At 41.0% G+C, this 27,687-nt stretch overlaps 1 protein-coding gene across 2 annotated transcripts; it reads right to left on the bottom strand.

Annotated features, from left to right (window-relative positions):
* Nucleotides 1-541: 541 nt before the first annotated feature.
* On the bottom strand, nucleotides 542-27,687 carry metap1 (methionyl aminopeptidase 1). 2 transcript variants are annotated; one of them, XR_010976354.1, is made up of 12 exons: nucleotides 27,557-27,687; nucleotides 22,990-23,041; nucleotides 20,425-20,534; nucleotides 18,732-18,792; nucleotides 17,161-17,252; nucleotides 15,622-15,705; nucleotides 13,558-13,696; nucleotides 10,538-10,669; nucleotides 9,589-9,732; nucleotides 4,825-4,890; nucleotides 3,817-4,197; nucleotides 542-2,786 (listed from the first exon to the last, which is right to left on the bottom strand). XR_010976354.1 is itself a non-coding variant. In XM_068046289.1 (11 exons), the coding sequence occupies exons 1-11, from the start codon at nucleotides 27,677-27,679 to the stop codon at nucleotides 4,031-4,033; spliced, it is 1,170 nt and encodes a 389-aa protein (XP_067902390.1). In that variant the 5' UTR covers nucleotides 27,680-27,687; the 3' UTR covers nucleotides 542-4,030. The 2 variants fall into 2 exon arrangements, 1 of the variants encoding a protein (XP_067902390.1); XM_068046289.1 differs by having other exon boundaries at nucleotides 542-4,197.

Below are 27,687 nucleotides of genomic sequence, written 5' to 3'. Positions count from 1 at the left end.
GGAGAAGATTTGGCAGAGCACTGACATCCATTGAGGGAGTCACTGGCCAGGTGCCAGTAGATTGGGAATAAGGTCAAAAGGGTGACCATAATGAAAATGATTATACAGAGAACCCTCCAGTTTATTCCTGATAAAAAAAAAACAGACACAGATTCAGAAGATCCTGTGGGTACGACTAACTTCAACTTTTGAGGAATTGACAACCCTAGTGAACAATAGAGCTTCAACAGAAATAAAAGTTCCGTACATCAAGTTATGAGATTTTTGGCCCAAGAATTTGGCATCACTGGCAGTGCAGCACAGGAGTGTAAGCCTTGATTTTTGTGCTCAAGTCCTGGAGCAGGGACTTGAACCCACAACCTTGCATCTCATGCAAGAACGATAGGCTATGCTTTGCTATTCCATTAGATCATGGCTGATCTGTATCTTAACTTCATCTATCCCTTAATACGCTTACCTTTCCTCCCCCAATAGGACCTATACGCGAGATTGATGAATAAACCTGTATTCTCTCAGACAGGCCAAGAAAAGTGATACAAAAATCTGAGACTCATTTATTGTTTGCACATCATGTTATATAAAACTCAACATGGCTTATTTCACTGGCAGTTCTTGCAGACTGTTAAATATAGTTTACTTTTACCAATATAAAGCCATCAACCTTCAATTCAGAAAACAACCACAGTATCAGATCTCAGCACCAAGAATTAAATGCAAAGAAATTACAAATTCTACTACTCTTTGTGGTGGGGGGAGAGAGAACAGGCTAAAACAGATATTTGAAAAACTAGACGCACTTCAAGTTGTCAATTTGATGTAAACCTTTATGATTGTAAGATTTGGGGAGTGGGCAGGGGAGAGAGAACAAAAGGTCACTTTACTTGGTCCACTGTTAGGACTTTTATTGCGAAACATTTTAATTTTTCAATAAGTGTTGAATGTAATCTGAGAATCATAGCTGATGGCTTAAAATATTAAAACCTTATGTACACCTTTCCATTACAGTGGTTGTATACACATGTACAGATCACACACCAAATCTGAAGTTCCTTCAGTGAATCATAGCATTGCTGTGCTATACAGGGCTTGTTATAAATGTACCAACTAACTACTGGTGTGTCAACACACACAAACGAACAAAACACATGCTTCTCACTTAAGAATTCATCACTCATTAAATCAACAGACCCTGGCTCTACCAACCAGTCAAATTTCAGATGACTGCTTTGTACTCACTTTAGCAAGGAATCTTCTGCAAAATTGTCAGCCTTTATCACAATAGAGGTTATGTACTTGAGCCCAATATTTGCACTAGTTTACAGTTAGATGGCAATTTCACATCCCAAAACTTATGCAAGCAGTATAGCTGCCACAGGAAGAAAATAATTACATCAGGCACTGAACATCATGTCAGAAAAGGGTCATGTACATTATTCTCAGCTCAGTTGTTGTAAACAATTGGCATTTCAAGGCAATCCTATCTTCAGCTGAACAAAAAGCTGAAGTCCAAAGACATAGTGACAGTTTTAGCCAGGGAGATTGATCCTGAGCCAGTTTCAACTCATGCTTGTTAAAGCTGTAGAGGTCGGCACAATGTAAAAGGACCAATATCATATGAGGTCTTATACCCAGGTCAAAACTGACTGAACTGGGTCACGGTTAAGGTTTCAAGTGGGGGGAGAGTTTATGGGCACTGGGTGATTGGCAATAGAAAGTCTAAAACATGGTCCTACAGTAAATGGCAAGTAATGAGAGCACATCAGGTTTCTCTCTGGGAATTTAGGAAGGCCATCAAACCAACAAGAACTTTAAACATAGAAACACTTCTGTATGTTTGAGCTAAGTCTGGCCAGTTACTTCCAGAAACCTACTGAACTTGTTTAACGATGGCTGCTGTGGATTGCAATCCAAGCTGAGTCGTGATTGATAGGAGCAAAAGATACTGATGGATCCAGTGACAGATATGATGATTTATATTTTTCTTAAACAGCAGAACTGATGGTAAAAGGACCAAACCTATTCTCAAGGGCTAACAAAACTATAACATTAAATATTTATTCCGATCTAAGCAAAGGCATCGGATTCACACACCCTCTCCCAGTCTCCAAACACTATGTACAATTTATATTAACACACATGACATTTACACCACCCACTGAGCTGCAGCTAATGCTCACAGCCAAGTTTCACCCAGATGGATCTTCCTTAGTATTTTTTTTAAAAAGCTCTTCAGAACTACGATCCAATAACTGGAAGGGAAGGACGATGAGAATCTCCTGACGTTCCTTCAAATCAAACTCTAAGCACCACTACTGGAGGATTATAATTCTCATGGCATTATTTTATAAAAGCTTTTTAAACAAAAGCCGTCTTGTTCCAATCCCCATTAAAAGGGCAAATAGAATAAGGTTGATTTGACAAGCCAACTCAGTACAGCTGCAGCAGCAAAAATGAGAGCTCCAGCACACACAGGCTAGGCAGAACAAATGGAATTATAGGGGCGGGGAATGGAAGGAAAAGTAAGTCTGGACAGTAGCCTATGGAACCATACCCCAGTGAGATTTGCCACATTCAAGAGAGGGAAGCCAAGCAGCAAAATCAGAGGGGAATTTTCGATGATTTTTCTCTGTGTCCAACATACAACTGATCAGATTTGGACCCAAGTTACCAATCTCTTAAGTGAGCACATAGGATTCCAAGAGATTTCAAGAAATTCACCACAATGAGAGTAACAAGGGCTATTCCTTTCACTGTCGTCTTCAGGGCAAAAGTGGTTTATCAACTAGCTGTGGAGAGGAGAAAATCATGATAAATCAATGGAGGGCAGACTTTCACATGTAAACCAGACAATTTCTAAGAACACAGTTCACAAAGAACAAGTGCCGGTCAATTGGCCAAATAACAGTTCAAGGAAAACTGAGTTAGTTTCCCCAATTCCTTTTGGTTTTCAGCTCTGTTCAAGTTAAAAACTGGCCAAATGATATAAAGCACAGTAGGGCAATTTCCCCATTTAGTCATGCTGTGCCTTTCCTGTACCAAAAACCTTGCTGAAGTCACAGGCTGAGGAAGCACTTATTCTTTCTAACACACCTTCAATTTGGAGTACCAGATACTGCAGGAATGTCAATATGTAACCAAGATAGTGCTAGGTTTTTCTAATGGCATTTAAGATTCTCTAGATTTATGAGGGTCAGTTTTGCACTCGTAACAAAACTGCAGTGTAAACGACTACCTATAAGTGTGGTCTAATTTGTTTTTTTAGGTTCTGCAATATGGTCAGATTAAAAGTACAAGTTTAAAAAGAAACAATATTCCACTCTCATATCCCACACCGTAATCTACCAAGGACATTGCACCAACATTACGATCAGTATTTCAACTATCAGGAAAAAAACGAGACAGTTACTAATTTAATTTAAAAAAATCTTAGCTTGTCTAATCATGGTACAAAGTGAATATCATTTTTAATTTGGGCAAAAAAGAGTTTTTGATGGTGTTGAATATTTTCTACTAATGATATAAATGAAATCGCCAAAACATTCAGCATTTAAAGTCACATTTGATTAGGAAAGAATCTCTGACCAGCTAAGTTTATAATAAATGTGTTTTCTCTTTTGAGTGAGCAATATCTTTTTCCATCATTTTAACATACAAATTTATGTCCATAACAAGAATCTCTGGGGAAATTTGCCAGCTAGTCTTATAGCAGCTAGTCACAATTTCCATTTTCTTTTACAATAGCTCACAATCTATTGATAGAAGCCACAGATTTTATTCTAATAAGAAACATTTAAGATATAAGCAAGGAAGAATTACCATTAGGACCAGAGGTACTCTGTGGGGGGGATGGGGGTTGCAGAAGGAGAAGAAAGAGGACAAGATATATTGCAAACAGGCTGTTTGTGCATCCAGAGCTTTGCAGCATCCGAACTAGAAAAAAAACGACAAATCAGTGCCTTAAGGCATTTGTTGAACTCCAGGTGAAGACAGCAAGGGGGATGCCAGAGGGTACAACAGCAAGGGTGCCGGGCTACAACTGCGATGCAAAATAAGGGCGACCATTGTCCTCCAAGCGTCGTGTCAAGATCTCACAGCCTGTCTCCGTGACCAAAAGGGTGTGCTCAAATTGTGCTGAACGCTTGCCATCCTTAGTTACTGCAGTCCAGCTGTCTGGCCATGTCTCATCATGCCAAGCCCCTATGATGCAGAAAATATCATAGGGATTTTTTTAAAATTTAAAAACAAACTATTTGTACACACACCTAAAATAAATCATAGAATCACACAGCACAGGAGGCAGCCGTTCAACCTATCATGCCTTTCAGTCTTTCCTGTACCTCCTCAGTTCTAATATGACCCTTGTGAATCTTTTCTGCGCCTTCTACAGTGCCTCTATTACCTTTTTTTTTTAACAATATGGAGACCAGAACTGTGCACAGACCGCCAAGTGTGGTCTAACTGAGGATCAATACAAGTTTAACATAACCTCTCTGGCTTTTCAGTTCTTTTCCCGTGGAAGTGAACCTGTTCTTGGTTTGCTTTTTAGAAAAAAAACAGGACATTATTAACCTATTCCAAATGTTAACATTTTGAAAGAATTCAATAAATTAAAACTCACCACCGTTGCCATTTGAATTAAGATTTACTTGCATCTCGAGAATACGCCAAAACCAGAGAATTGTTTTCAAGCCAGTTTACAGGCTTTTTATGAATACAGATTAAGCGTATCACACACTTCGCACAGGTTTTCCTAGATTTCTACTGGCCTGCCAACTGCACACAAATTAAATAAAACTTTGCGAAACAAAGTAATTCATAGCTTACCGTCACAAATCATGGGTTCAATTGTAAACACATGACCAGGCTTCATCACTCCAACAGCTTTATTTTCTAAAACAACAAATTCACGGTTAAACTCTCAATCTCATTCTTACAATTGCAGTCAACAGCAGGTTCTGTAGTAATTAGCACAGATGTAGATATTACAGAGACCTACTACTATACAAACTATTAAAGAGAATTTAATCGTCAAGGAGTGAGACAGGAATTTGAGTTTTTTTTGCCCACACTTCTAGGTTCCGTCTCGCCAAGGATTTTGCATGTTTGGTCAGTGGGGCTGGGTGAAGTGGGGTTGAAAAGTGAGTCATGACCACTAAGTTGCACCACAACAAGTTTGATGGACCAGCTGTCTTTCCCTGGCGACAATCTGACTGCTTCTGTATATTCTCATAACAAGACGGTGCCTAAATTTGTTCACACTATTATCTGAACATAATACAGGACCTAGTTTTTGCATATTAGTTGTTGCAACTCAGTTCAAAACTTGCATGAAAAAAAGTGCACAATTTTGCAATGAAATGTTATGCAATACAAAATCTGATACTCATTATAATTGATTATTTTTGCAAAATAAAATGTTTAGTTCAAATTATGAGCACAATTATTTGATAATGAAATGCAACAGCCATAAGGGGGCATAGTGTACAATAGGTAATGGATTACTTTACAATTCAAACACTGCATGCAGTTTTCAGCTGCCCATTATAGAAAGGACATTAAAATCACAGAGTATGCACGGTGGAGATTCACTAGGTTAATGTCAGGGATGGGAAGCCACATCTGTCAGGAGAGACTTGAGACCACGGGAGCTATTTAGAGTCATTAAAGCATAGGAGGCGGCCATCTGGCGCATTGAGTCCATGCCAGCTCTGTAGAGCAAGCCAGTCGGTCCCATTCCTCCAATCGATCCCTGTAACCATTCAAATTTATTTCCTTCAAGTGTCCATCTAATTTTCTTTTGAAATCATTGATCATCTCTGCTTCCACCACCCCTCGTAGGCAGCGAGTTCCAGGACATTACCACTCGCTGCATAAAAAAGTTCTTCCTCATATCCCCTGCATCTCTTGCCCAACACCTTAAACATGTCTCCCCTAGACCTTGTATCATCAGCTAATGGGAAAAGCTTTTCTTTGTCTACCCTATACAAACCTGTCACAGTGTTGTACACCTCCATCAAATCTCCCCTCAATCTCCTTTGCTCCAAGGAGAACTACCCCAGCTTCTCCAACCTAACCTTATAGCTAAAATCCCTCATCCCTGGAACCATTCTGGTAAATCTCCTCTGCACCCTCTCAAGGACCCTCACATCCTTCCTAAAGTGTGGTGACCAGAACAGGATGTATGCTCCAGTTGGGGATTAACCAGAGCTTTGTAAAGGTTCAGCATTCTTCCTGTACTCAATCCCTCCATTTATGATGCCCAAAATCCCATATGGTTTGTTAACTACTCTCTCTATGTCCTGCCACCCTCAAAGATCGATGCACATGCATGCCCAGGTCCCTCTGTTCCTGCACGTTTTAGAACTGTGCCATTGTCTATTTTGCTTCTCCCTATCCCTTCCGCAAAAATGCATCACCTGACACTTCTCTGTATTAAATTCCGTCTGCCACTTGTTTGCCCATTTTGCTAGCCTATCTATGTCCTGTTGTAGTCAAATTGTATCATCCTCACCCTTTGCCACATCTCCAAGTTAGGTATCATCTGCAAATTTAAAAATTTTACTCTGTTTCCAAGTCATTTATATAATCAAAAAAAGCAGTGGTCCCAGCACTGACCCTTGGAGTACACCATTGTCTATTATCCTCCAGTCTGAAAAATAACCATTTATAAGTCGCTGTTGTTACAAGGGTTTCCATTTTTTGTTAAAACTTGAGAATCTATATTTTAAAAACAGAAAGGGATTCCATGGATGCTGGAATCTTGAAGCTAAGCTATGGGTGTTTTTCTTAAAAGAAGTTACCAGAAGGTTTGGACTGAATGTAAACAGGTTTTACTGGGAGACACCTGTTGGCAAAGAACACAGCAGGGGGTTGTGTTTTGACCTGAAGCCCAAGCCAGGATTTATAGATGTCACACAACTTGCCTCTGGAAAGGTTTTAGTTTCATTTTGAACTGTTAAAAACAGGCAGTTGGAGTTTGCTTATTGACTTGTCAGGAGAACAGAAGATGATCCAGCCAGCCCATCTTCCTCTTGAAAAGCAAATCCTGTGTCAAGCGTGTTTCCTGTTGCCTCCTGTATTTGAAGAAATCCTGCATGTTTGCAGAAACCTTGCATCTTTGAAGAAACTTTGCATCGAAGGTGTGAAAATCGAAACCTTTGTTACTACACACCTGATGTAAGACCTATGTGAAGCCTTCTGTAGAATCACCTCTTGAAAGCCTACCCAGACTGTTCATCAACATTGCCTGGAAAGAACTGTTCTAGGAAGATTCCTAGTAGCAGCTGCCTATTCGCCTTTGGAACACCTTGCCAAAACAAAGGACTTCCATACCTTCTTTTCAGTCGAAGTATTTTCTTATTCCTACTATTTCTTTGTAACAGCTGTAAACAAAAATTCCTTTATTTTCCCAGTTAACCAGTTTTGTATGTATGTGTATGCGTGAGGGCTAGGATAAAATAAGGTGCTTCAATATTTCAATTTGTGGTATGTTTACTTCATTATTGGTTAAGACTTGGTTTATAATAAATGGATAATTTTGTTGTTTATTAAAGAAACCTGACTGGTGTGCTTTATTCTGGGGAGAAGTAGAGTATCTGATTGATTGTTTCAGTAAGTGGGAAAATTTAAATATATGTTGTGACCTGTGGAGAAGTGGGACTGAATGAACAGTGCACTCCTCCCGCCTCAGTTGTAACACTGTTTTCTGTCCTTAAGCCAATTTTTTATCCAATTGGATACTGACCCTCCTATTTCAATTTTGTTAACCAACCTTTTATGTGGTACTTTGTCAAACGCTTTGTTAAAATCCATATAAACATCCATTGCATCCCCTTCATCAATCATGTTACTTCATGAAAAAATTCAATTAGATTAGTCAAGCATGATTTGCCTTTTACAAATCCATCATGGCTCTCCTTAATTATACCAAACCTCCCCAAGTGCCTGTTAATTTTGTCCAATAATTGTTTCTAAAACCTTATCCACCTCTGATGTTCAACTAACTGGCCTGTAGTTATTAGGACTGGCTCCTACCACCTTTCTTGAATAAAAGTGTCACATTTGCCACTCTCCAAGCCTCTGACACTTCACCCATGTCTAGGCTGAGAAAGCGAAGATTTAATAGAGTATTTTTAAATTATGAAAGATTTCCTCTGGTTGGTTGTTAGTGGCAAAGTGTTACTAATTTGTAATAGTCACTAAGAGAGCAAAGAGTGTTGGAAGAAGTTTTTTTTTTAATTCATCCATGGGATGTGGGCATCGCTGGCTAGATCAGCATTTATTGCCCATCCCTAATTGCAGTTGAGAAGGTGACTCTACCGAGAGAGATATTAGATCATCAATGCCTGGAGCAGGAGATTGAGGCAGAAATCACTGTACATTTCAAGGGAAAACTTGATAAATATTAGCAGAGGAACATACAGAGCTCTGGGGAGACAGCAGGACAACAAAACTGACTTTCAATTGCTCTAACTAAAGCTAAATCTATAAACATCTGTGCCATGAGATTTAGTCACTAGTAAAATGTTATAAGGCACTGGCATACAAAAAGTTAACTAGTTTTTGGTCACACTAGAACTCGACCAACATGGCAAAAGAAATCACCTATTTCACAAACTAAAACATTCTGAAAACTAATAAGCAAACACTTGGTAAAAGTGATAATTGACTAATTCCATTGGTTACACATTCTGTGATTAAAGCTCATTTTAATATGGATAAAAGTTCTGCTCTTTACCCACTTTCCACGCACATTTGAATCACAATAAAAATGTATCCTGAACTTTCAGAGCACAAAACTCACCAGGTCTTTCTTATAACCACTAAAATTGATGATTTGCTCATTATTTTATCAGAGAACTCATATACTTTTGAAAAGGCCAAATATAAATTTGATGACAAACATTCTAGCATTGCACTGTAGATTAAAGCTCCCCTGAACGGTGATCTTAAATCATAGAATAATATAGCCCCAAGAAGATCACTCGCCCCAATGCTGGCACTTTGAAAGAGCTAACCAATTAGTCCCACTCCTCCTTGCCCTTTCCCCATAGTCCTGAATTATTTTCCCCTTCAAGTATTTATCCCTTTTGAAAGTTATTATTGAATCTACTTCCACCGTGCTATCAGGCAACACATTCCAGATCATAATTCACCGTGATAAAAAAAAATGCTTTCATGTCGTCTTTGTTTTTTTGTCAATCACCTTAAAGCAATTTGTACTCTGTCAGTGAAAAGAAATAAAATGAGATCACACATGGATGAAATAAGCAACAGACACATGGCCTGCTCACTCACCTTGCCAATCGAGAGGGAGTGGGTCTGGGAACCTATCATGTGCTCGACCCAGCGTCAGAACAGGAGAGAAAAAAAAACACACCTGTTCATGTGTCTGGGACATTCACTGAAAAACTGTTTCTCATCAGGTGGGTGATGAAGCAAAGTTGAGTGTTAGGCTGGGGTCACACAAAAGGTGTTAGAAATTACTTTAAACAAATCACAGAATTGCACCTCTGAAGATGGTTAAACGCAGTAACTAAAGCAATCAATTCCATTTCACTTGTATAAGATTAAACAGGTATAACTTACTAGCATAATGTGGCACGTTGGGTGCTGTGTGGAAGAGTCGGTGGATCCCATGTCCGCAATAGCTTCGAACTACTGAAAAGCCATTTGCGTGCGCATGCTTCTGTATAATATTACCCAATTCCCTGTACCGAACACCTGGCTTTACTGCAAGGAAAAGAAGTAAATTTATTCTGATGGGGCATTTTTTTAAAAAAATGTATCAAACCAATTAATTAAAAACAGAATGAGAAATTGAGAGAGGCACAAAACTTGAATAACTAGACCTGGTAGACAAACTACAGAATAAAACAATGTACATCGTTGCTTAGGTAACCTAGATGTAATGTTGCATACAGTGACCAACATAAATGTTGTAATGATTTATTTGTTCTGTTGGTGGGCTGCAGTAGTTTATACCTTTCAGGAATGGATAAACAGGCTGGGTCTCTTTTCTCTTGTAAAGAGAAGGCTAACGGGTTGACTTAATAAAGCTCTTTAAAGTATAAAAGGTTCTGATAACGGACACAGAGCGTTTCCATTTGTGGGAAAGAGCAAAACTGGAGGCCATAAATGTAAGATAGTCACCAAGAAATCCTGTAGGCAATTCAGGAGAAACTTCTTTACCCAGAGAGTGGTGAGAATGGGAACTCCCTACCACAGGTAGTGGCTGAAGTTAATAGTATAGATTCATTTAAGGGGAAGCTAGATAAGCAGCTGAGGGAGAAAGGAATAGAGTTTGCTGATACAGTGAGATGAAGAAGGATGGGAGAACACTCAAGCAGAACATGAATGCTGACATGGACTGGTCAGGCAGAATGGCCTGTTTCAGTGCTGTACATTCTATGTACTTTTCTGCAAGACTGCTAATGTTGGGGACTCTATAATTGAAATATGCACCTAGATTTATTTCAGTTCTGTCTTTGTACCCATTATTGTTTAATGATGGAATAGTTCAGCACCATTTGCTTACCTGAATCAATAGCATGCATTAGGCATTCATACGTTGTCTGCACCAGTTTCTTTGACCCTTCGTCAACTTCGCCAATAAAAAATGTCTCATTTAAATCACCATGAAAACCATTACGGTAAACTGTAATGTCCACTGTAAAAGAAATAACTATTCAGTTGCAAGATATTTAAATTTTGAGTTTGTAAATAGAAGCTGCCAATTATTATTGGACAGTTGCACTGTGAGTTGTACAATAACCACATGGCATGGCATGGACTTGATGGGCCAAATGGCCACCTTCTACACGGCAACCATTGTGGTGAGCATCACCAATCATGAACACATGATAGCATTTTGCACATATTGACAGATATTGATGTAGACAATATGAACCCAGTTCCATTGGGATACAGCCCATATTTTTGACCAGGTCAAGAACGGTTCTCCACCTGGCCACATCAATGGGGGGCCTTATGGGGGTAGTTCTTGGGCTCCTACGAACTCTGCTTCACACATCCAATTAAGACCTTAGAGGAATTCTAGTCAGCTAACAGCTCGCATGAATCAACAATTTAAATGTAGCAAACTTTACTGTTCAAATGTGTTTCACAGGAGTGATTATCAGACAAAAAACTGACACCGAGCCATGTAAGGAGATATTAGAACAGGTGACCAAAACCTTGGTCAAAAGGTAAGTTTTAAGGAGAACTTACGCAGGGAATTCCAGAGCTTAGGGCTGAAGCAACAGCTGCCAATGGCGGAGCTCAGGAAGTGAGGAATGAACAAGAGGCCAGAATTCTCGGAATGCAGAGGTCTAAAAGGCTGCAGGGCTGGAAGAGGAAACATAGGGAGGGCAAGACCATGGATGGATCTGAACATGAGGATGCGAGCTTTAAAATGCAGGTCAGTGAGCACAGGGGTGATGGGTGAACGGGATTTGGTGTGAGTTAGCGTACTGGCAGTAGGGTTTTGGATGAGCTTAAGTTTATGGAGTAAAAACAAGAAATGCTGGAATCACTCAGCAGGTCTGGCAGCATCTGTGGAAAGAGAAGCAGAGTTAACGTTTCGGGTCAGTGACCCTTCTTCGGAACTTTGGGGTTCCGAAGAAGGGTCACTGACCCGAAACGTTAACTCTGCTTCTCTTTTCACAGATGCTGCCAGACCTGCTGAATGATTCCAGCATTTCTTGTTTTTATTTCAGATTTTCAGCATCCGCAGCATTTTGCTTTTATTTAAGTTTATGGAGGATGGCCAGCCAGGGTAGCACTGGAATAGCTGAGTATGAAGACAATTAAGGCATGAACGAAGCTTTTAGCTGCAGACAGGCAATATCGTTGATGTGTAAGTAGACAATGGAAAAGATATGGAGCTTGAAGCACAGCTCAGGGTCAAACAGGACTCCAAAGTTAGGAACAGTCAACTTCAGCCCGAGACATGGGCCAGGGAGGGGAATGGACTCAATAGCTAGGGAACGGAGATTGTGGCGCGGGCTGAAGACAATGCCTTCAGTCTTCCCAAAGTTTAACTGTAGGAAATTTCTGCTCATCCAGGACTTGATTTCGGACAGTGACAACAGAGAGGCAATGGAGGGGGTTGAGACAGCAGATGGTGAGGTACAACTAGGTTTTATTAGCATTACATGTGGAACTTGTATCGTCACTGTTACAAACTTGGGTCTGCTGTCTGTACCACCAGTTTCTCCTTTGTACAATCTGAGCCTCAATACCTCTTACTTACTTTTGCAATACCATAACCAAGGGTGTAACAATAGTACCCTCTTGTGTCCCAAACTGGATATACAAGCCTTTTGCAAATGTACCTCTTCAATAAGCTGAGCAAACACTTGAAGTGTAGCTTGATACAAATCATTAAGCTGTTTTGTTTCATAACAAGTGAATAAACAATTGTGTTCAAATTCACCTTGTTCAATCAATCCATCTTATCTTTGTGCAATAATACAAAATAAACAACATGTCATGCTTCCCCACATAGTGGTTCATCTTACTTGACATAAATAAGATGTATTCTAACTGTTCTTTCAGTATATCTGATTATGAAACTAACAAACTTTTGTAGCTCTCAGTTTAAAAACCTTCCCACTTTCAAAAAGCTGATCTCTGCTCAACACTCTCTTCAGAGTTGGATCAAAGGGCTTTCCAAAGCAACAGGCATGAAGTCATCGAATCATTTACGGCACAGGAGATGGCCATTTGGCCCATCGAATCCATGCCAGCTATCCGTGGAGCAATCCAGTCAGTCCCACTCCCCTGCTCAATTCCCATAGCCCTGCAAGTTAATTTCCTTAAAGTGTTCTACCATTGCCCAAATAAGCTAACAAATTGCTGTTTACTCTGGAAATAGTACCTTTCATCCAAGTGCTTTTTTTAAAAACTGTGATCAAAACAGGTGCTGCACTCTGGTGATTCTCTCTTTCCACCAAAACCAGAAACTTTTGGTTGGAGTAAGCAAGACCTGGAATGTGCTATCATTTCATAACACAAAATTGTGAAGTCAACCATTTGCTTCCACTGAACTAGTTGTGATCAAAATCTATCATTTTTAATAAAAATGCTTTTGATTGTCATGAATAGGATCAAGCTAGAGTTCTGGGACTTGCCTATGTAAACTAAGCTGCGACTTCAGCAGCAGTACTGAGGGAATGCGGCATTGCCAGAAGTGATGTCCTTCACAAGACGTTAAATCCGAGATCCCATATACCCGTTACAGTGGTTCAAGATCCCATGGCGCTATTCAGAAAAGAGCAAGTACTTTGCCTCGTGTTTTCGCTAAAATTCTCCTCGCAAACACCATAAAAACAGATGAACTGATCATTCATTCATTTCATTGTTGTTTGTAGTACCATGCTGACACTGAAATAACTGCTGAACCTGCACACAACAGCAACGACACAATTTAATTCGCTGCGTAAAGTACTTTGGAACATTACTGTGAGATGTAATGAGGCGCTTCGTAAATCTAAGCTCTTTCATTATCTTTCCACAAAGACTCCACGCCCCTTTATTTGCTGCTTAAATACTCACCATTAACAATATCACCGTCCTGCAACGGTCGTGCATCTGGGATTCCATGGCAGATCACTTCATTTACTGAGGTACAGCATGATTTTGGAAAATTGTAATAATTGAGTGGTGATGGATAACAGTTTCGTGCTAAGCAGGCCTAAATAATTCAAAGAGGCCACTGATTAGCTTTTTGCATTCCAAGTTGGATGAATCCGACTGCTGAAATACAATTTTAAATGCCAGACTTCATACAATAAACAATGATAGCTATCTCATGTTTTAATCTTTTTCTATGTTTGTTCTCAAGACATTGGAGATGACACAGCTTAGATAAATTCATCACCCCACCTTCCAGATTATGCAAACTTCAAACTCAACTGCAAAGTATATCTTGGAATTTATAATTAAGGACTGAGTGACTGAGCATTTAGAGATATTTGAACTGATTAGAGAGAAACAACATGGATTGGTGGATTTAACAAACATAATTGAATTTTTTGAAGCAACTAAAGCATTCGACAGGAGAATGTCTATGGATGCAGTTTATATGGACTTCCAGAAAGCATTCGAAAAAGTTCGAATCAAGAGACTATTAGCTAAAATTAAAGCTCATGGAATTGAAGGCAAATCATTGACCTGGTTAGCAGATTAGTTAGGCAGTAGAAGACAGAATAGGATATGGGTATATTCTCAAATTGGAAGGAAGTGACAAGTGATGTCCCACAAGGATCTGCGCAGGGGCGGCAGCTATTCTCCATCTTTATTAATGATTTAGATATTACAATAGAGAGCCATATATCCAAGTTTGCCAATAACAAAGACTGGTGGCATAGTTAGTGTAGATGAGCAGAGACATTTAGCTCAAGTAATAATTTTAAATCTGAGATTGACAGATTTGCTAGACAAACCGAGATCCCAAATAACTGTTACAGTGGTTCAAGCTCCCGTTACAAGAAAAGGAGCCAAGGCAGGTAGATGTAGTTAAGATATAGCTCAGACAAGATTTCACTGAATAGTGAGACAGGCTCAGGTGTCATCCTCCTGTTTCTACATTCCTATGGCTCCAGCAGCCATCCCTTATGATCTCTGAACGAGATTGTCCAAACAGTGCTACATTGGAAGTCTCCTTCTACAGGACTACCTCTGGCATCCTTGCACATTCTCTATTGGGTGACTAATTCACACAAGCATATGAAACACAGACAGTGCTGTAAGGTTCAGGCTCAGTACAAAAGATCAAAGGGTCACCATCTTAGAGTTCTTGTGTAGCTTTACAATTGCTGCAATTAATTATTTTTTAAGACATTACAATTAAGATTCTGTGAACTTGATTTGCCTGCTGTACACAATGTCCAGAATAACATGGGTAACGCTATTTCACCAATCAATAAGAACCTTTCTTCTATGTAGCTCAGCTCACCTGAACTACATGGAAACTGTCAGTTTACAAACTGCAGTCTCCATAATCACTTAGAGGGAATTAGGTGGCTGCAGGTACACTAGATGTAGCAGCACACTAACAAAGTATTACTTATGTTTGTCTTGCATTCAGTGCACTAAACAGCTGCTTCTGGCTGAATTAAATGCAGTATTAAAGACGCTTTAGCCCAGATGGCTTATGGTTATTATGCCTTTTAGGCTGAAATAAGCGACTGCTCATTTTAAACATGGACGTTTTAAGTAGCGAAGAACTGTACTATAATATAAAGGCAAATTATTAGCAGTGTTGCATTAGCAAACTTCATCAAATCACTTCAAGACAGTTTGCAGAATTCTTCTACTCAGGGCTCCTCACACTTTCATGGAATATATTCTTTCAGTTCAGGGGAGGGGGAGGCAGGAAAGAGCAGAAGGAGAAGAATACAAAGACACACACTGTCCAGCTTTAATTACACTGTTCTATCCTGCAGGTGAGTATAAAACTTGCTTTTCAAGTATTAATCTGTACTTCAATGGTAAACCTTGTAGAAAAGGTCAGGGCTCAGATTAACTCGTCAAGGATTAGGGACAGTTTGCTTAATTTTGGTTACTTCCTCTTCATTACATCTATTTACACACATTTTTATTTTAAGATTTCCATACCAGATGAACAGCATGATCTATCTCTTCAGTTGTGACTCCTGACCTCACCATCATTGAAGCAACATCTAGCACCTCCCGGGCAAGCTGCAACACAAGTTTAAAATTATACAGTAAGTTTCAGGAACTTGATGTGTTGAAAGCACAGCAACCATAAATGTTGGAGTAGCTCTGGTATACACAAAACACAGATAGCTACCATTTTTCATTTTTGAATAGCTAGAGAGATCCATGAAATAATAGAGGATAATGCACCTGTGAAGTATCTTGGGATGTTTTACAACAGTAAAAGGTGCTACATAAAAGCAAACTGTTATTGCAGAAATGAGCCACTTGTTTTTCCTTGGCTAGTGTCACACATTAGCAATGACCTTTCACTATTTTGATGTAAAAAAGGTGATCTACTCTAATGGCTCATTGACAGAAACAAGCCCTTACTCCCAATATTCCCCCACAGCAGGCAAAATATAGTACAGGTCTTTTTCTTTCAAAGCTACCCCTGGAAAAGGTAGAGAGCTTGTGCTTTACCTTGTCATTGATGTTTAATACAAAAACTTCAAGTGACTTCTAATAATGGCTTCCCTGGTAGTCTGTCTCTGCTGCAACTTTCTATCGATAAATAACAATGCAGGAGACAGCCAGTCTTACAATCAGCAAACTCTGGTATGGACTGTGAATTGCTGCTTTCGTTATCAATCATCACACACAACTCTCACAGTGGCAGGAACAAATAGTTGTTGGAAGCAGTAGTCTGCAATACCCCAAGACTCTACAACTGAGAGCCCCTGGTGTACCAAGGTTTGTCACATTGGCATAAAGCCTCTTGATGGGAAACATTGTCAAGAACAATAGAAACAAAAGAAACTACTACATAGGTAAGCATAATCTTCTTGTGTATTATATACCAGAGAAAGTCTAAAGCCTTCAGCTTAATGAAGGGCCCTAAAGTAGAACCAAAAAATTTGTTAAGTATATTTTGAGCAATGCAATTGGTTTGCCTTTTTAAAATTCTAATCCTGGTTTTCAAATCCCTCCATATCCCTGTAAGCTCCTTCAACCCCTGCAACTTAAGATCTCTGCGTTCCGCTAATTCTGGCCTCCTGCCCATCCCCAATTTCAATTGGCCCACCATTGGCAGCCGTGCCTTCAACTACCGAGGCCCTAAGGTCTGGAATTGCCTCCTTAAGCCTCTACAACTCTCCAATTCTCTCTCCTCCTTTTATGTCACTCCTCAAAACCTACCTCTCTGACCAAGCTTTTGGTTACCTGTCCTAATATTTCCTTATGTGGCTTAGTGTCAAATTTTGATTGATATCTTTCACGTAGTACTTTTTAAATTGCAAGTTGATAATAAAGAGGCTAAACAGCTCATCTCCAGCCAAACCATACAGACTTCAACTAGCTTTGTAACTCTCAGGAACAGCAGCACTGCTTTATTCAAGTAGCTAATACACAGTATTCCACATGTGATTTCTAAATATTGGTTTTTATTCCTATACGAATTCAACTGCATCTTAAAAGAGAATAAGCTTGATAACTCACTCTGCATACTACTCGCATTGCTTCTATGTCCTCTGGAGGCAGAATTTTGATCTGAGAAGTTCCCTTTAAGGACTGCTCGGATTCAGAAACACCTTGAAAGAGAGAATAAAACACAAATTAACATACAATTATATCAGATTCCCCTTCATAATGCACACATTGCCCAAATAGTGGTCGAGATTAAGCTGCAGTAGACAGCTGCAAGGAAGACAGACAAGTTAATTCCAGCCCACCACCAAGCTTACTGTTATTTAAATTGCAAAGCACTGGGTTTCATTTCTAGAGCAAATAGAACTGGAAAGCAGAGAGGTTATGTTAAACTTGTATAGAAATGTTATTTGACTACATGGCAGCACAGTGGCGCAGTGGTTAGCACCGCAGCCTCACAGCTCCAGCCACCCGGGTTCGATTCTGGGTACTGCCTGTGTGGAGTTTGCAAGTTCTCCCTGTGACCGCATGGGTTTTCGCCGGGTGCTCCGGTTTCCTCCCACAGCCAAAGTCTTGCAAGTTGATAGGTAAATTGGCCATTGTAAATTGCCCCTAGTATAGGTAGGGGAATTAAGGGAAGGTGGGGATGTGGTAGGAACATGGGATTAATGTAGGATTAGTATAAATGGGTGGTTGATGGTCGGCACAGACTCGGTGGGCCGAAGGGCCTGTTTCAGTGCTGTATCTCTAAATAAAATTTTAAAAATACACAAGAGTACTGGTCACCATTTTACAAAAAGCATATAGAGGCACTGGCAAAGGTGTAATAAAGATTGACAACAATGATATCAGACAGGGAGATAACTATTTAGGAAAGCCTGATCAGGCTGGGCTCTTTTCACTAGAAAAGAGAAGACTGAGGAATCACCTGATAGACATCTTAAAAATTATGAAGGGGTTTGTTCGGGTAGACATCGAGAAGGTGCTTGACTTGTGAGAGAACAAAACTAGGGGCCATAAATATAAGACAGTCACCAATAAATCCAATAGGGAATTCAGAAGAAAGTTCTCAAACCAGAAAATGGTGAGAATGGGGAACTTGCTACCACAGCGAGTAGTGGAGGCGAATAATATAGATGTTTTCAAGGGGAGCTAGATAAAGACATGAAGGATAAAGAAATAGAAGGTTATGCTGATAGGGTGAGATGATGCTCGTGTGGAGCATAGACCAGTTGGGCCAAATGGTCTGTCTCTGCGATGTACATTCTATGCAATACTTTGACCAAGTCACACTGGACAACTGGGTTCACAATATCATTAATTTTCCCTTCTTGTCTGTAGCCTCACTTCCACTGAGCACCGCTCTGGTGAATTTGGGATCTCAATAGGCACTGGTTTATAAGAATACCTACTCCACCACCACCACCCCCACACCAATGAGCAATATGTCTGTTGATTGCTACTTAGCAATTTTATACAGAAACTTAAGAGTAATGATTAACCCAATGTTTGTAGTGACAATTTCTCTACCCTTAATTATATAACTCTGAATAATGGGCTGCAAGTTTTGAGCCAAAACAAGTCCTCAGGTTATATAAATACTCATTTGTGCAAATATCATTTGAAAGTGAATGGCAGGATACCTAACGGATGATGAGCGTAATCAGGCCACTGAATGTAACTCGGAACAGGTCTCATGGAAGTCTATGGAGAAAGAAAATGCAAAACATTAGTTCAAGTTCTTACAATTTCAGATTACACTTGTGGAAATTCTATATTAATAAAAATGCTCCTTTCCTATTAATATTAAAAAGCAACATCATGTTACGTTTGATTGAATTTTTCATTGCTTGTTACAATTGCTGTAGTTAGTAAATTCAACAGTGGTCCATTGCAAAATAAGCTTTAGTATGCAATTTGGTTTATCTCTCTTACATCCCTGTGTTAGTTGTATATTAATTGTGTTTAATTGTATGCAGCTGGTGGGCATTAACTGGGGATTCACTTGAGTCCCATCAATAGACACAAACTAAAACTGTGTTGTTGGGTTAGGAGGTATATGCTTGTAAAGTGTAACTCTAAATAAATATACAAGTGTGTAAAGACTGGCTCCAATTATATCCGTCACCGAATGGCTTTCTGTAATAGAACACCATGTACCATCTTTCTTCAAACAGCAGAGATATGAAGAGTCATAGAGAGATACAGCACCGAAACAGTCCCTTTGGCCCAATGAATCCGCGCTGACCATCATTTACACAAATCCTACATTAATCCCATTTTCCCTCTCACATCCCCACCTTCCCTCAATTCTCCTACCACCTACCTACACTAAAGGCAATTTTTACAATGGCCAATTTACCTATCAACCCGCAAGTCTTGGCATGTGGGAGGAAACCGGAGCACCCGGAGGAAACCCACGCGGTCACAGGGAGAACTTGCAAACTCCGCACAGGCAGTAGCCAGAACCGAACCCAGGTCGCTGGAGCTGTGAGGCTGCGGTGCTAACCACTGCGCTGCCCTAAGATATCAAGGATTGCAGAGAAACCTGCTATATGGTACTACTTCTATATAGTGACATGCACCACCAAGAGGCAGCTGAGAACTGACAAATCTTGCCAATAACCCTGGTTACGAAAGCTCAAATCTTCAAACTCCAACTTGCCACGGTATCTGAATGGGGACAACGGGGCTAAACTATGAGAACAGGTTATATAGACTAGGCTTGCATTCTCTCACTTATAGGAGATTATGAGGTGATTTAACTGAGGTGTTTTAGATGATTAAAGGAGTTAACGGGCTAGATGGAGAGAAACTATTTCCTGTGGTGAGGGAGTCCGGAATAAAGGGACATAATCTTAAAATTAGAGCTAGGCCGTTCAAGGGTGATATCAAAAGGCACTACTGCACATAAAGGGTACTGGAAACCTGGAACTCTCTCCCCTAAAAGCTTTTGAGGCTGGGGGTCAATTGAAAATTTTCAAGACTGAGATTTTTGTTAGGCTAGGGTATTAAGCGTTACGGATATGTTAGATGGAGTTAAGACACAGATAAGCCACGGCACATCAATTGCAGTACAGGCTCGAGGGACTGAATGGCTTACTTCTGTTCCTCACAGACAACAATGGATTTTTCAAATCTGTTGTAAACAGATTTCCTTTCTCTCCTCATTTCAAAGATGCAACTTTAACCACAACACATCCTAAAGTCTCTCAAATTCCAAATAGGCAGCGCCTGTGTGTTATCATCCACTTTAACCAGAAGGGGTCATATACCTAGCAATTATTCCTTTCATCTTGTTTCATAAGAATGGACATAAAACAGTATTCAACATACCAACGGGTAGTGCGGCCTCAGTTTGCCTGTGTATCGATAGCCAGGCCAGGGATCTATATTAATTTCACCTTTCTCAGATTTGGAGGATTCATCTTTAGACTTTTCATTTTCTGTAGTGGAAAACAAATTGTAATTTAGTTCATTGACCTGCCACAGTACCCGCAATACAGTATTTCAGAATCATTTTCCATGCCAGTTTTATTTTTTGGTTAACTGTAGTAGTCTCATTTATGAAATCACAATTTTTAGATAAGCACAAGTGCCAGCTGTTGCACCTTGCTGGTGGTGTCTAAAGCATTGAATTCCTGACCAATCTGATGCTTAGGCTGTCAGTGTTAAAATAGAGAAAGGGAAGGGAAGCTTGTGCTGTCTATCTGACATCTGCATCATGCACTTGAGCTGTAATGAAGCTACAGAAGTCAAGTTTGGCTACAAGAGAGGAGGGAAAACCGAGAAAGGATCTTGAGGCAATCAAATTCCCTAGCTGGTTACTAAGTTGAACCTTATTCCCAAAAATGACACTGCGGCAATGGATGAAGCTCTGGGGAGAAGGGGTAAATGGACAGATCAGACTATTTCACACAGAGGGTGGTGACTGCTTGGAATGGAATGCCCAGGAGTGGCAGTGCAGCATGGGTGCTGATCAAGCTGATGACACCACAAGTTTGAAAGAAGTTGGGGCAAGCATTTGGTGAGAAAAATCAACAGAGGGATATAGACAGTGACACAAAAGCAAAATACTGCAGATGCTGGAACTCAAATAAAAACAGAAAAGCCTGGAATACTCAGCAGGTCTGGCAGCATCTGTGGAGCGAGAAACAGTTAACGTTTCAGGTCGATGACCTTTCATCAGAAAGATCATCAACCCGAAATGTTAACACTGTTTCTCTCTCCACAAGTGCTGCCAGGTCTAGATCGTGACCTGCCTATTAAGCTTGTGAAATCTTGGGACAGCCAGCTGAAGTAAAATGGTCCTTTCAAGCTCTGTACCTCCCTATGTTCTATGTGGCAAAATTGTCTTGAAGTTGTCATCTGCTTCAAGGTGAGAAAGGTAAGTAGCAGTGGGGAATGGAACATTTTCCACGTAAGATGTAGCTCAACTGAGTGCAGAGTTAATAAAATTCCCTCTATTCTGCCCCAAGAATGTGTCTCAGTTCCTCATTAGAGCATCCCTAACTGCTTCAGTGTGACAGTTTTTTCCATTTGCCACATTAATTATCCATTTGCCCATCTGAGTAAGATTCCCAATTAATGGTGAATTGGAGGCCCATGGAAATGGACTGAGACTGCCCAAACAGATTTCACAAAGGACAAATGGAGCAGAAGGACAACCGAGTCTCAAAATGTTCAACTAATTGCTCTAACTTTCTGAAGGTGAAACTGTTACAACCTTGTTGCTGAGCACCTAGATTGCAATGTTCATGTTAGAAAATAAGAGGGATTACATCTGTATGTGTTAGGTGTCAGCTGTGGCATAGTGGGTAGGTAGCAATTTTGCCTCCCAGTCAGAGGGTTGTGGGTTCAAAGTTGCTCCAAAGTCTGGAGCACAAACCATAGGATGACATTCCGGTGCAGTTCCGCACTGTCTGAGGTGCTGTCTTTCAGATGAGATACTAAACCGAGGTCATGTCTGCTCGCTTAGGTGAACTTGAAATCCCATGGCTACTATTTCCCAGAAGAGCAGGGAGTTCTCTTCAGTATCCTGGGACCAATAGTTATCCCATTATCCCTCAACCAATATCACAAAAATATTATCTGGGCATTTATCACATTGCTGTTTGAGGGAGCTTACCGTGAGCCGTATTACAGCAGTGACTACACCTCAAAAAGTATTTCATTTGCTGTAAAGCACTTTGAAATGTCCAGAGGTCACTTGATTTCTCTTTTCTATTGCCCTGGTATCCCTCGTTACAGGCCTTTCCACCTGCTTTTCTTGCATTCCATTTGTATTTCTGTACCTATTCAGGTGCGATTTGTTGCTAAGAAAATGTAAGTCAATGGGCACAGGAAATATACTGTATGTACTTTTTAATTCATAAGCACATACAGTCAAAACTATGCAGCTTTATCATTTATCCACGTGTCAGTTGAATAAGACTTGCATTTATATAGCACCTTCCATGACCTCAGGACATCACAAAGCACTTTACAGCCAATGGAGTGCTTTTCATTGGGAAGTTGTGGTTGTAATGCAAGAAACATGGCAGCCAATTTGTGCACAGTAAACTCCGACATACAGCAATGTGATAATGACCAGATGATCTGTTTTTCGGTGATGTTGATTGAGGGATAAATAATGGTCTCAGGACATCAGGGAGAACTCTCCTGCTCTTCGAAATATTGCCATGGAATCTTTTAAATCCACCTGCAAGAGCACGCTTAGTCTAGGTTTAACATCTCATCCGAAAGACAGCACCTCCGACAACTGCACTGAACTGTCAGTCTAGATTTTGTGATAATCTCTGGAGTGGGGCTTGACCCCACAATCTGCTGACTCAGAGGTGAGAGTGCTACCTACTGCGCTATGGCTGACACACGAATGCACGGCCATCGCAAAGTACTTACTGGCTTTCTTATGGAGAAGCTTATGAGTTGACCAACTTCCTTTGAAGCATTCCTGCAAAAAGGTAAATTTGACCAAAAAAACTGTCATTTAACACATAAACAGAAGCAAAATATAGATTTTCTAAAAGCATGCATGTATACTACAACTGCATCTTGAAATGCAAGTAAACAGCAGCACCCCAGTGTCTTAATGTACTACAAGGTGTTGTGCAGATTAGCAGCTCCCAGGCTGTGCTGAGAATTAAACTTTACAGGCAAATCTTTGTAAGTCCGAATCAATTTCCAAAACTGATGTTTCAGCCATGCCTTACCAATCCTAAGTAGCTCTGATCGATCTGTCTCATTACAAGTAAAAGAATTCCACTTTACCTCTAAAATTATCATTTTTAGAAATCAGTATGTATTTCCTTGTGTCCACTTAAAATACAGTTCAAATGATGTTCACCATTTGAAATTGCTAATGACCATTTAGTATATATTCATTGCTTTAGTCTAATAAAAAATAAAGACTTGCATTTATATAGCACTTTTCACAACCACTAGGCAGCTCAAAGCACTGTACAGCCAAAGTTGGTCAGTGTGTAGGTCCGAAGAGAAGGCAGTTTTTGCACAAAATTATAATACTACAGATTACTCCGACTGATTTTTGAGGTTGGAGAACTCTAAGGGCAGATCACCAAAAAGATACTGCTATCAGATCACAAGGGAACACTGTCCATATATAGCAACCTACTGGAAAATTATAAAGCAACCAAAGCTATAGCATGATTTTAACTGCAATGTTGCTTTAATCAAAGAAAAGTTAACTCCACTTGCCGTCTTTACTATGTGAACAGTAAACCATTTAACAGGATTAAGAATTTTGCAAATTAAGCACCTTTCCCTTCCCTTGCATTGGGGCACTTAGTTCAAATTTCATCGCTGGTTATTTCTAATGATGTAGCTAACAGATGTCTCCTATAAATCACTGGGCCATCCACTGATGAAATCATATTATGCCACAGGATTTTGAATCATACAGTTTATTCATTGATCCACCAATTTATTACCCCATCAGCTTTACCACAAACTACTCTGCCCACACATTTATACAAGGACTGTGGAGTCATTAATATGGCACAAAGAATCTTGGAGTAAATTTAGAAATGAACTTCAGTTTTTAAGCAGTGAAGATTGATGTCAACAAATGCTTTAGTCAACTGCATCACAGCTGATCACGTTTCTTACAATATTAGCACTGGCAATTGCTTGGCAGATTTATGGTAGCTGTGGTTAAGTGCTAAATTGCATTCTATGATGTTAAAATGGATTTTCAATTATAGCAAAGGGCAAAAGAGATTATTTCAAAAGACATAATACTACGTATAAACTTTCAAATAGGCTTGAATCGTGACCAGGAACAAAGCTGTCAAAATATGCATTTATTTACGAAGTCACATTTATATATAGTGAAGTGATAATTATGTATTTTTTCAATTGGTTTGTATTATATAGAATAACCAGACAATTCAGAAAATAGCTGTGACCTGGTAACAGAATATATTTAAGAGAGTTCATATTAATTATAGCACTGCACTGAATATTGACTCAGTGTGGAAATACAAATACAGTCTACTTCTGACAATTAAAACTCTGCTTTAAGAATTTGAATTACCTAGTAATTTGAACTAAGCAACATAAATGACAAGTGGGAATTGAACGCTACATATTTTTTCATATTAACAGATTATCTGAATTAAGCAAAGTCAAATTCAGAACAGACTATAATTCTGTGGTACACAGAGCAACCTGATATCGTTAACTGATCAATTTGAAGTGACTTTCAAATAAGTGACTTGAGACTGTCACACCAATTTTTTTTTTTCAAATGTATTAACACTACTAGCTGCCAGCCTTGGCTTGGTGGAGGAACTTTCGCATCCAATTCAGGTGGTCATGGGTTACAGCATCACTCCTGGACTGAGCCCATAATCAAGGCTGACACTTAAGTACAGTACTGAGGGAGTGCTGAACTGTTGGAGGTGCTGTCTTTCAGATGAGACATTAACTGAGGCCCTGTCTGCCCGCTCAGGTGGATGTGAGGTAATGCATTTGATGACGACTAACAAGGGTATACCCAATAAATGGTAGGATACTAAGAAGAGTAGAGGAACAGAGGGACGTTGGACTGCATGTCCACTGATCCCTAAAGGTGGCTGGACAGGTAAATAACGTGCTCAAGAAGGCATACCTGGATACTTCACTTTATTAGCCAAGGCATAGAATATAAGAGCTGGGAGTTTATGCTGGAACTGTACAAAACACTATTTAGGCCACAGCTGGAGCACTGTGCAGTTCTGGTCACCACACTATAGGAAAGATGTGATTGCACTAGAGATGGTAAAGAGAAGATTTACGAGGATGTAGCTGGACTGGAGAATTTTAGTTATGAGGAAAGACTGGATAGGCTAGAGTTGTTTTCATTGGAACAGAGGAGGCTGAGGGGAGACCAAATTGAAGTGTATAAAATTATGGAGGTCTAGATACAGTGGATAGGAAGGCCTTATTCCCCTTGCTTGAGGGGTTCATAACCAGGGGGCATAGATTTGGGGTAAGAGGTAGGAGGATTAGAGGGGATTTGAGCAGATATGTTTCACCCAGAAGGTGGTGGGGGCTCTAGAACTCACTGCCTGAAAAGTTGGTAGAGGCAGAAACCCTCATAACATTTAAGATGCATTTGGATATGAAGTTGAAGTGTCATAACCTACAAGGCTATGGACCAGGATCTGGAAAGTGGGATTAGATTGGATGGCTGTGTCAGGCTGCAAGCATACAATAGGCCTCCTTCCATGCTGTAAATGTCGACGATTTCTATGAACAGATCCCATGGCACTATTTCAAAGAAGAGCAGGGAGTTCTTCCCAGTGCCCTGGGACAATATTTATGCCACAACTGACATTAAAACCAGATTAGCTGGTCTTTATCACATTGCTCTTTGGGGGAGCTTGCTGTGTGCAAATTGGCTGCCACGTCTCCTACATAATAGCAGTGACTACACTTCAAAAGTACTTCATTGGCTGTGAAGCACCTTGGGGTGTCCTGAGGTTGTGAAAAGTGCTATAGAAATCAAACTTCTTTCTCTTTTCTATGAAAGCCATTATAAACCAGAAGGCCACAGTTTTGACCAGCCTGGGTGCCAGCTCCTGATTGAATGATTACGTCACTGGTGGGCAACAAAGTCCACATATGTGGACTTAGAATAAAAACAGAACTGAACTTCAACATGATGGACTTCACAGTTGAATAACCTTTCCAATAGCTATTGTGCTTACATTCACTCGAAGGATTACTTGTGCTCACAGAACAATAGCTTAGCCTCGGAGTTCCCAAATATTGCATTCAAATTTAGAGATGCATACTGAATCAATGTTTGTGCTCCTCCATGGCTCAGTTGGTAAGTGGCAGCAATAAGGAGCAATATTTCAGTTGATTGGTTTTGTACCCTGCCAACCCCTGTCCAGGTGAGCATGGGGGGGGGGGGGGGGGGGTGTGGAGGAGAGGTGGTGGGATTGTCCGGGTGGCGGTGTTGCCCAGGTGGGGGAGGGTTGTCTGGTGTGGGGGTGGGGGGGGGGGCGTTGCCCAGGTGCGGGGAGTTGGGGGGGATGGCCATGATGAGGGGAGTTGTCACGGGGTCAGTGGGTGCAGTTGTCAGGGTGGGGGTGTTGTCAGAGTTTGGGTGAGTCAGTGGTGGGGCTCAGGGTGGGTGGGGTTGGTGGGGGGGGTTGTCGGGTCAGGGCGGGGGTTGTCAAGACAAGGGTTTGTCAGATGGTTGTTGTCAGGGCGGGGGGGTTGTCAAGACAAGGGTTTGTTGGGGGGGTTGTCAAGACAAGGGTTTGTCAGGGCTGGGGGGGGGGGGTTGTGAAGACAAGGGTTTGTCAGGGGGTTGTTGTCAGGGTGGGGGGGGGGGTCGTCAGGGCGGGGGGGTTGTCAAGACAAGGGTTTGTTGGGAGGGGTTGTCAAGACAAGGGTTTGTCAGGGGGTTGTTGTCAGGGTGGGGGAGGGTCATCAGGGCGGGGGGGTTGTCAAGACAAGGGTTTGTTGGGGGGGGTTGTCAAGACAAGGGTTTGTCAGGGCGGGGGGGGGGTTGTCAAGACAAGGGTTTGTTGAGGGGGGGGTTGTCAAGACAAGGGTTTGTCAGGGGGTTGTTGTCAGGGTGGTGGGGGGGGGGGGGTTGTCAAGACAAGGGTTTGTCAGGGCGGGGGGTTGTCAAGACAAGGGCTTGTCAGGGCGGGGGGTTTGTCAAGACAAGCGTTTGTCAGGGGGTGGTTGTCAGGGCGGAGGTTTGTCAGGATGGGAGGGGGTCAGAGTGCTGTTTGTCGAGGGGGGGGTTTGTCAGGATGGGGGAGGGGGTCAGAGTGCTGTTTGTCGGGGGGTGGTTGTCAGGGCGGGGGTTTGTCAGGATGGGGGAGGGGGGTCGGTGTGAGAGTTGTCAATGCGGAATATTGCTTCTGCGGTTGCCCGGGATAGACTGTGAAGCTCCGTGGCCGCGCTCACACCGGCCGCCCCTGACTCCCGGGCCACTCGTTACCTGCGAACAGAAGAAGGAGCCCTGGATACCGAGCTTAATACAGGTGGGACACTGGAGCCGCGCCTCCTTGTCACAACCGTCCGTCTCGCACACGCGCCTCAAGGCTTCGCCGTCCGCCGCCATGATGCTGA

This window comes from Heterodontus francisci, chromosome 1 (genome assembly GCF_036365525.1).
Source record: "Heterodontus francisci isolate sHetFra1 chromosome 1, sHetFra1.hap1, whole genome shotgun sequence".
NCBI classification, from domain to species: Eukaryota; Metazoa; Chordata; class Chondrichthyes; order Heterodontiformes; family Heterodontidae; genus Heterodontus; species Heterodontus francisci.
Note: the sequence above shows the minus strand (reverse complement) of the source record. Positions and strands in the feature narration are given on the sequence as shown.

What these genes read in the sequence shown, in the direction of transcription:
- metap1 (XM_068046289.1), bottom strand. Translation starts at nt 27,679, where the DNA reads ATGGCGGCGGACGGCGAAGCCTTGAGGCGCGTGTGCGAGACGGACGGT. An exon ending in GCTCCTTCTTCTGTTCGCAG is followed by an intron (nt 23,042 to 27,556) that starts GTAACGAGTGGC and finishes ACCTTTTTGCAG; the next exon opens with GAATGCTTCAAAGGAAGTTG. An exon ending in GGACGGTGATATTGTTAATG is followed by an intron (nt 10,670 to 13,557) that starts GTGAGTATTTAA and finishes TTTCTTTTACAG; the next exon opens with TGGACATTACAGTTTACCGT.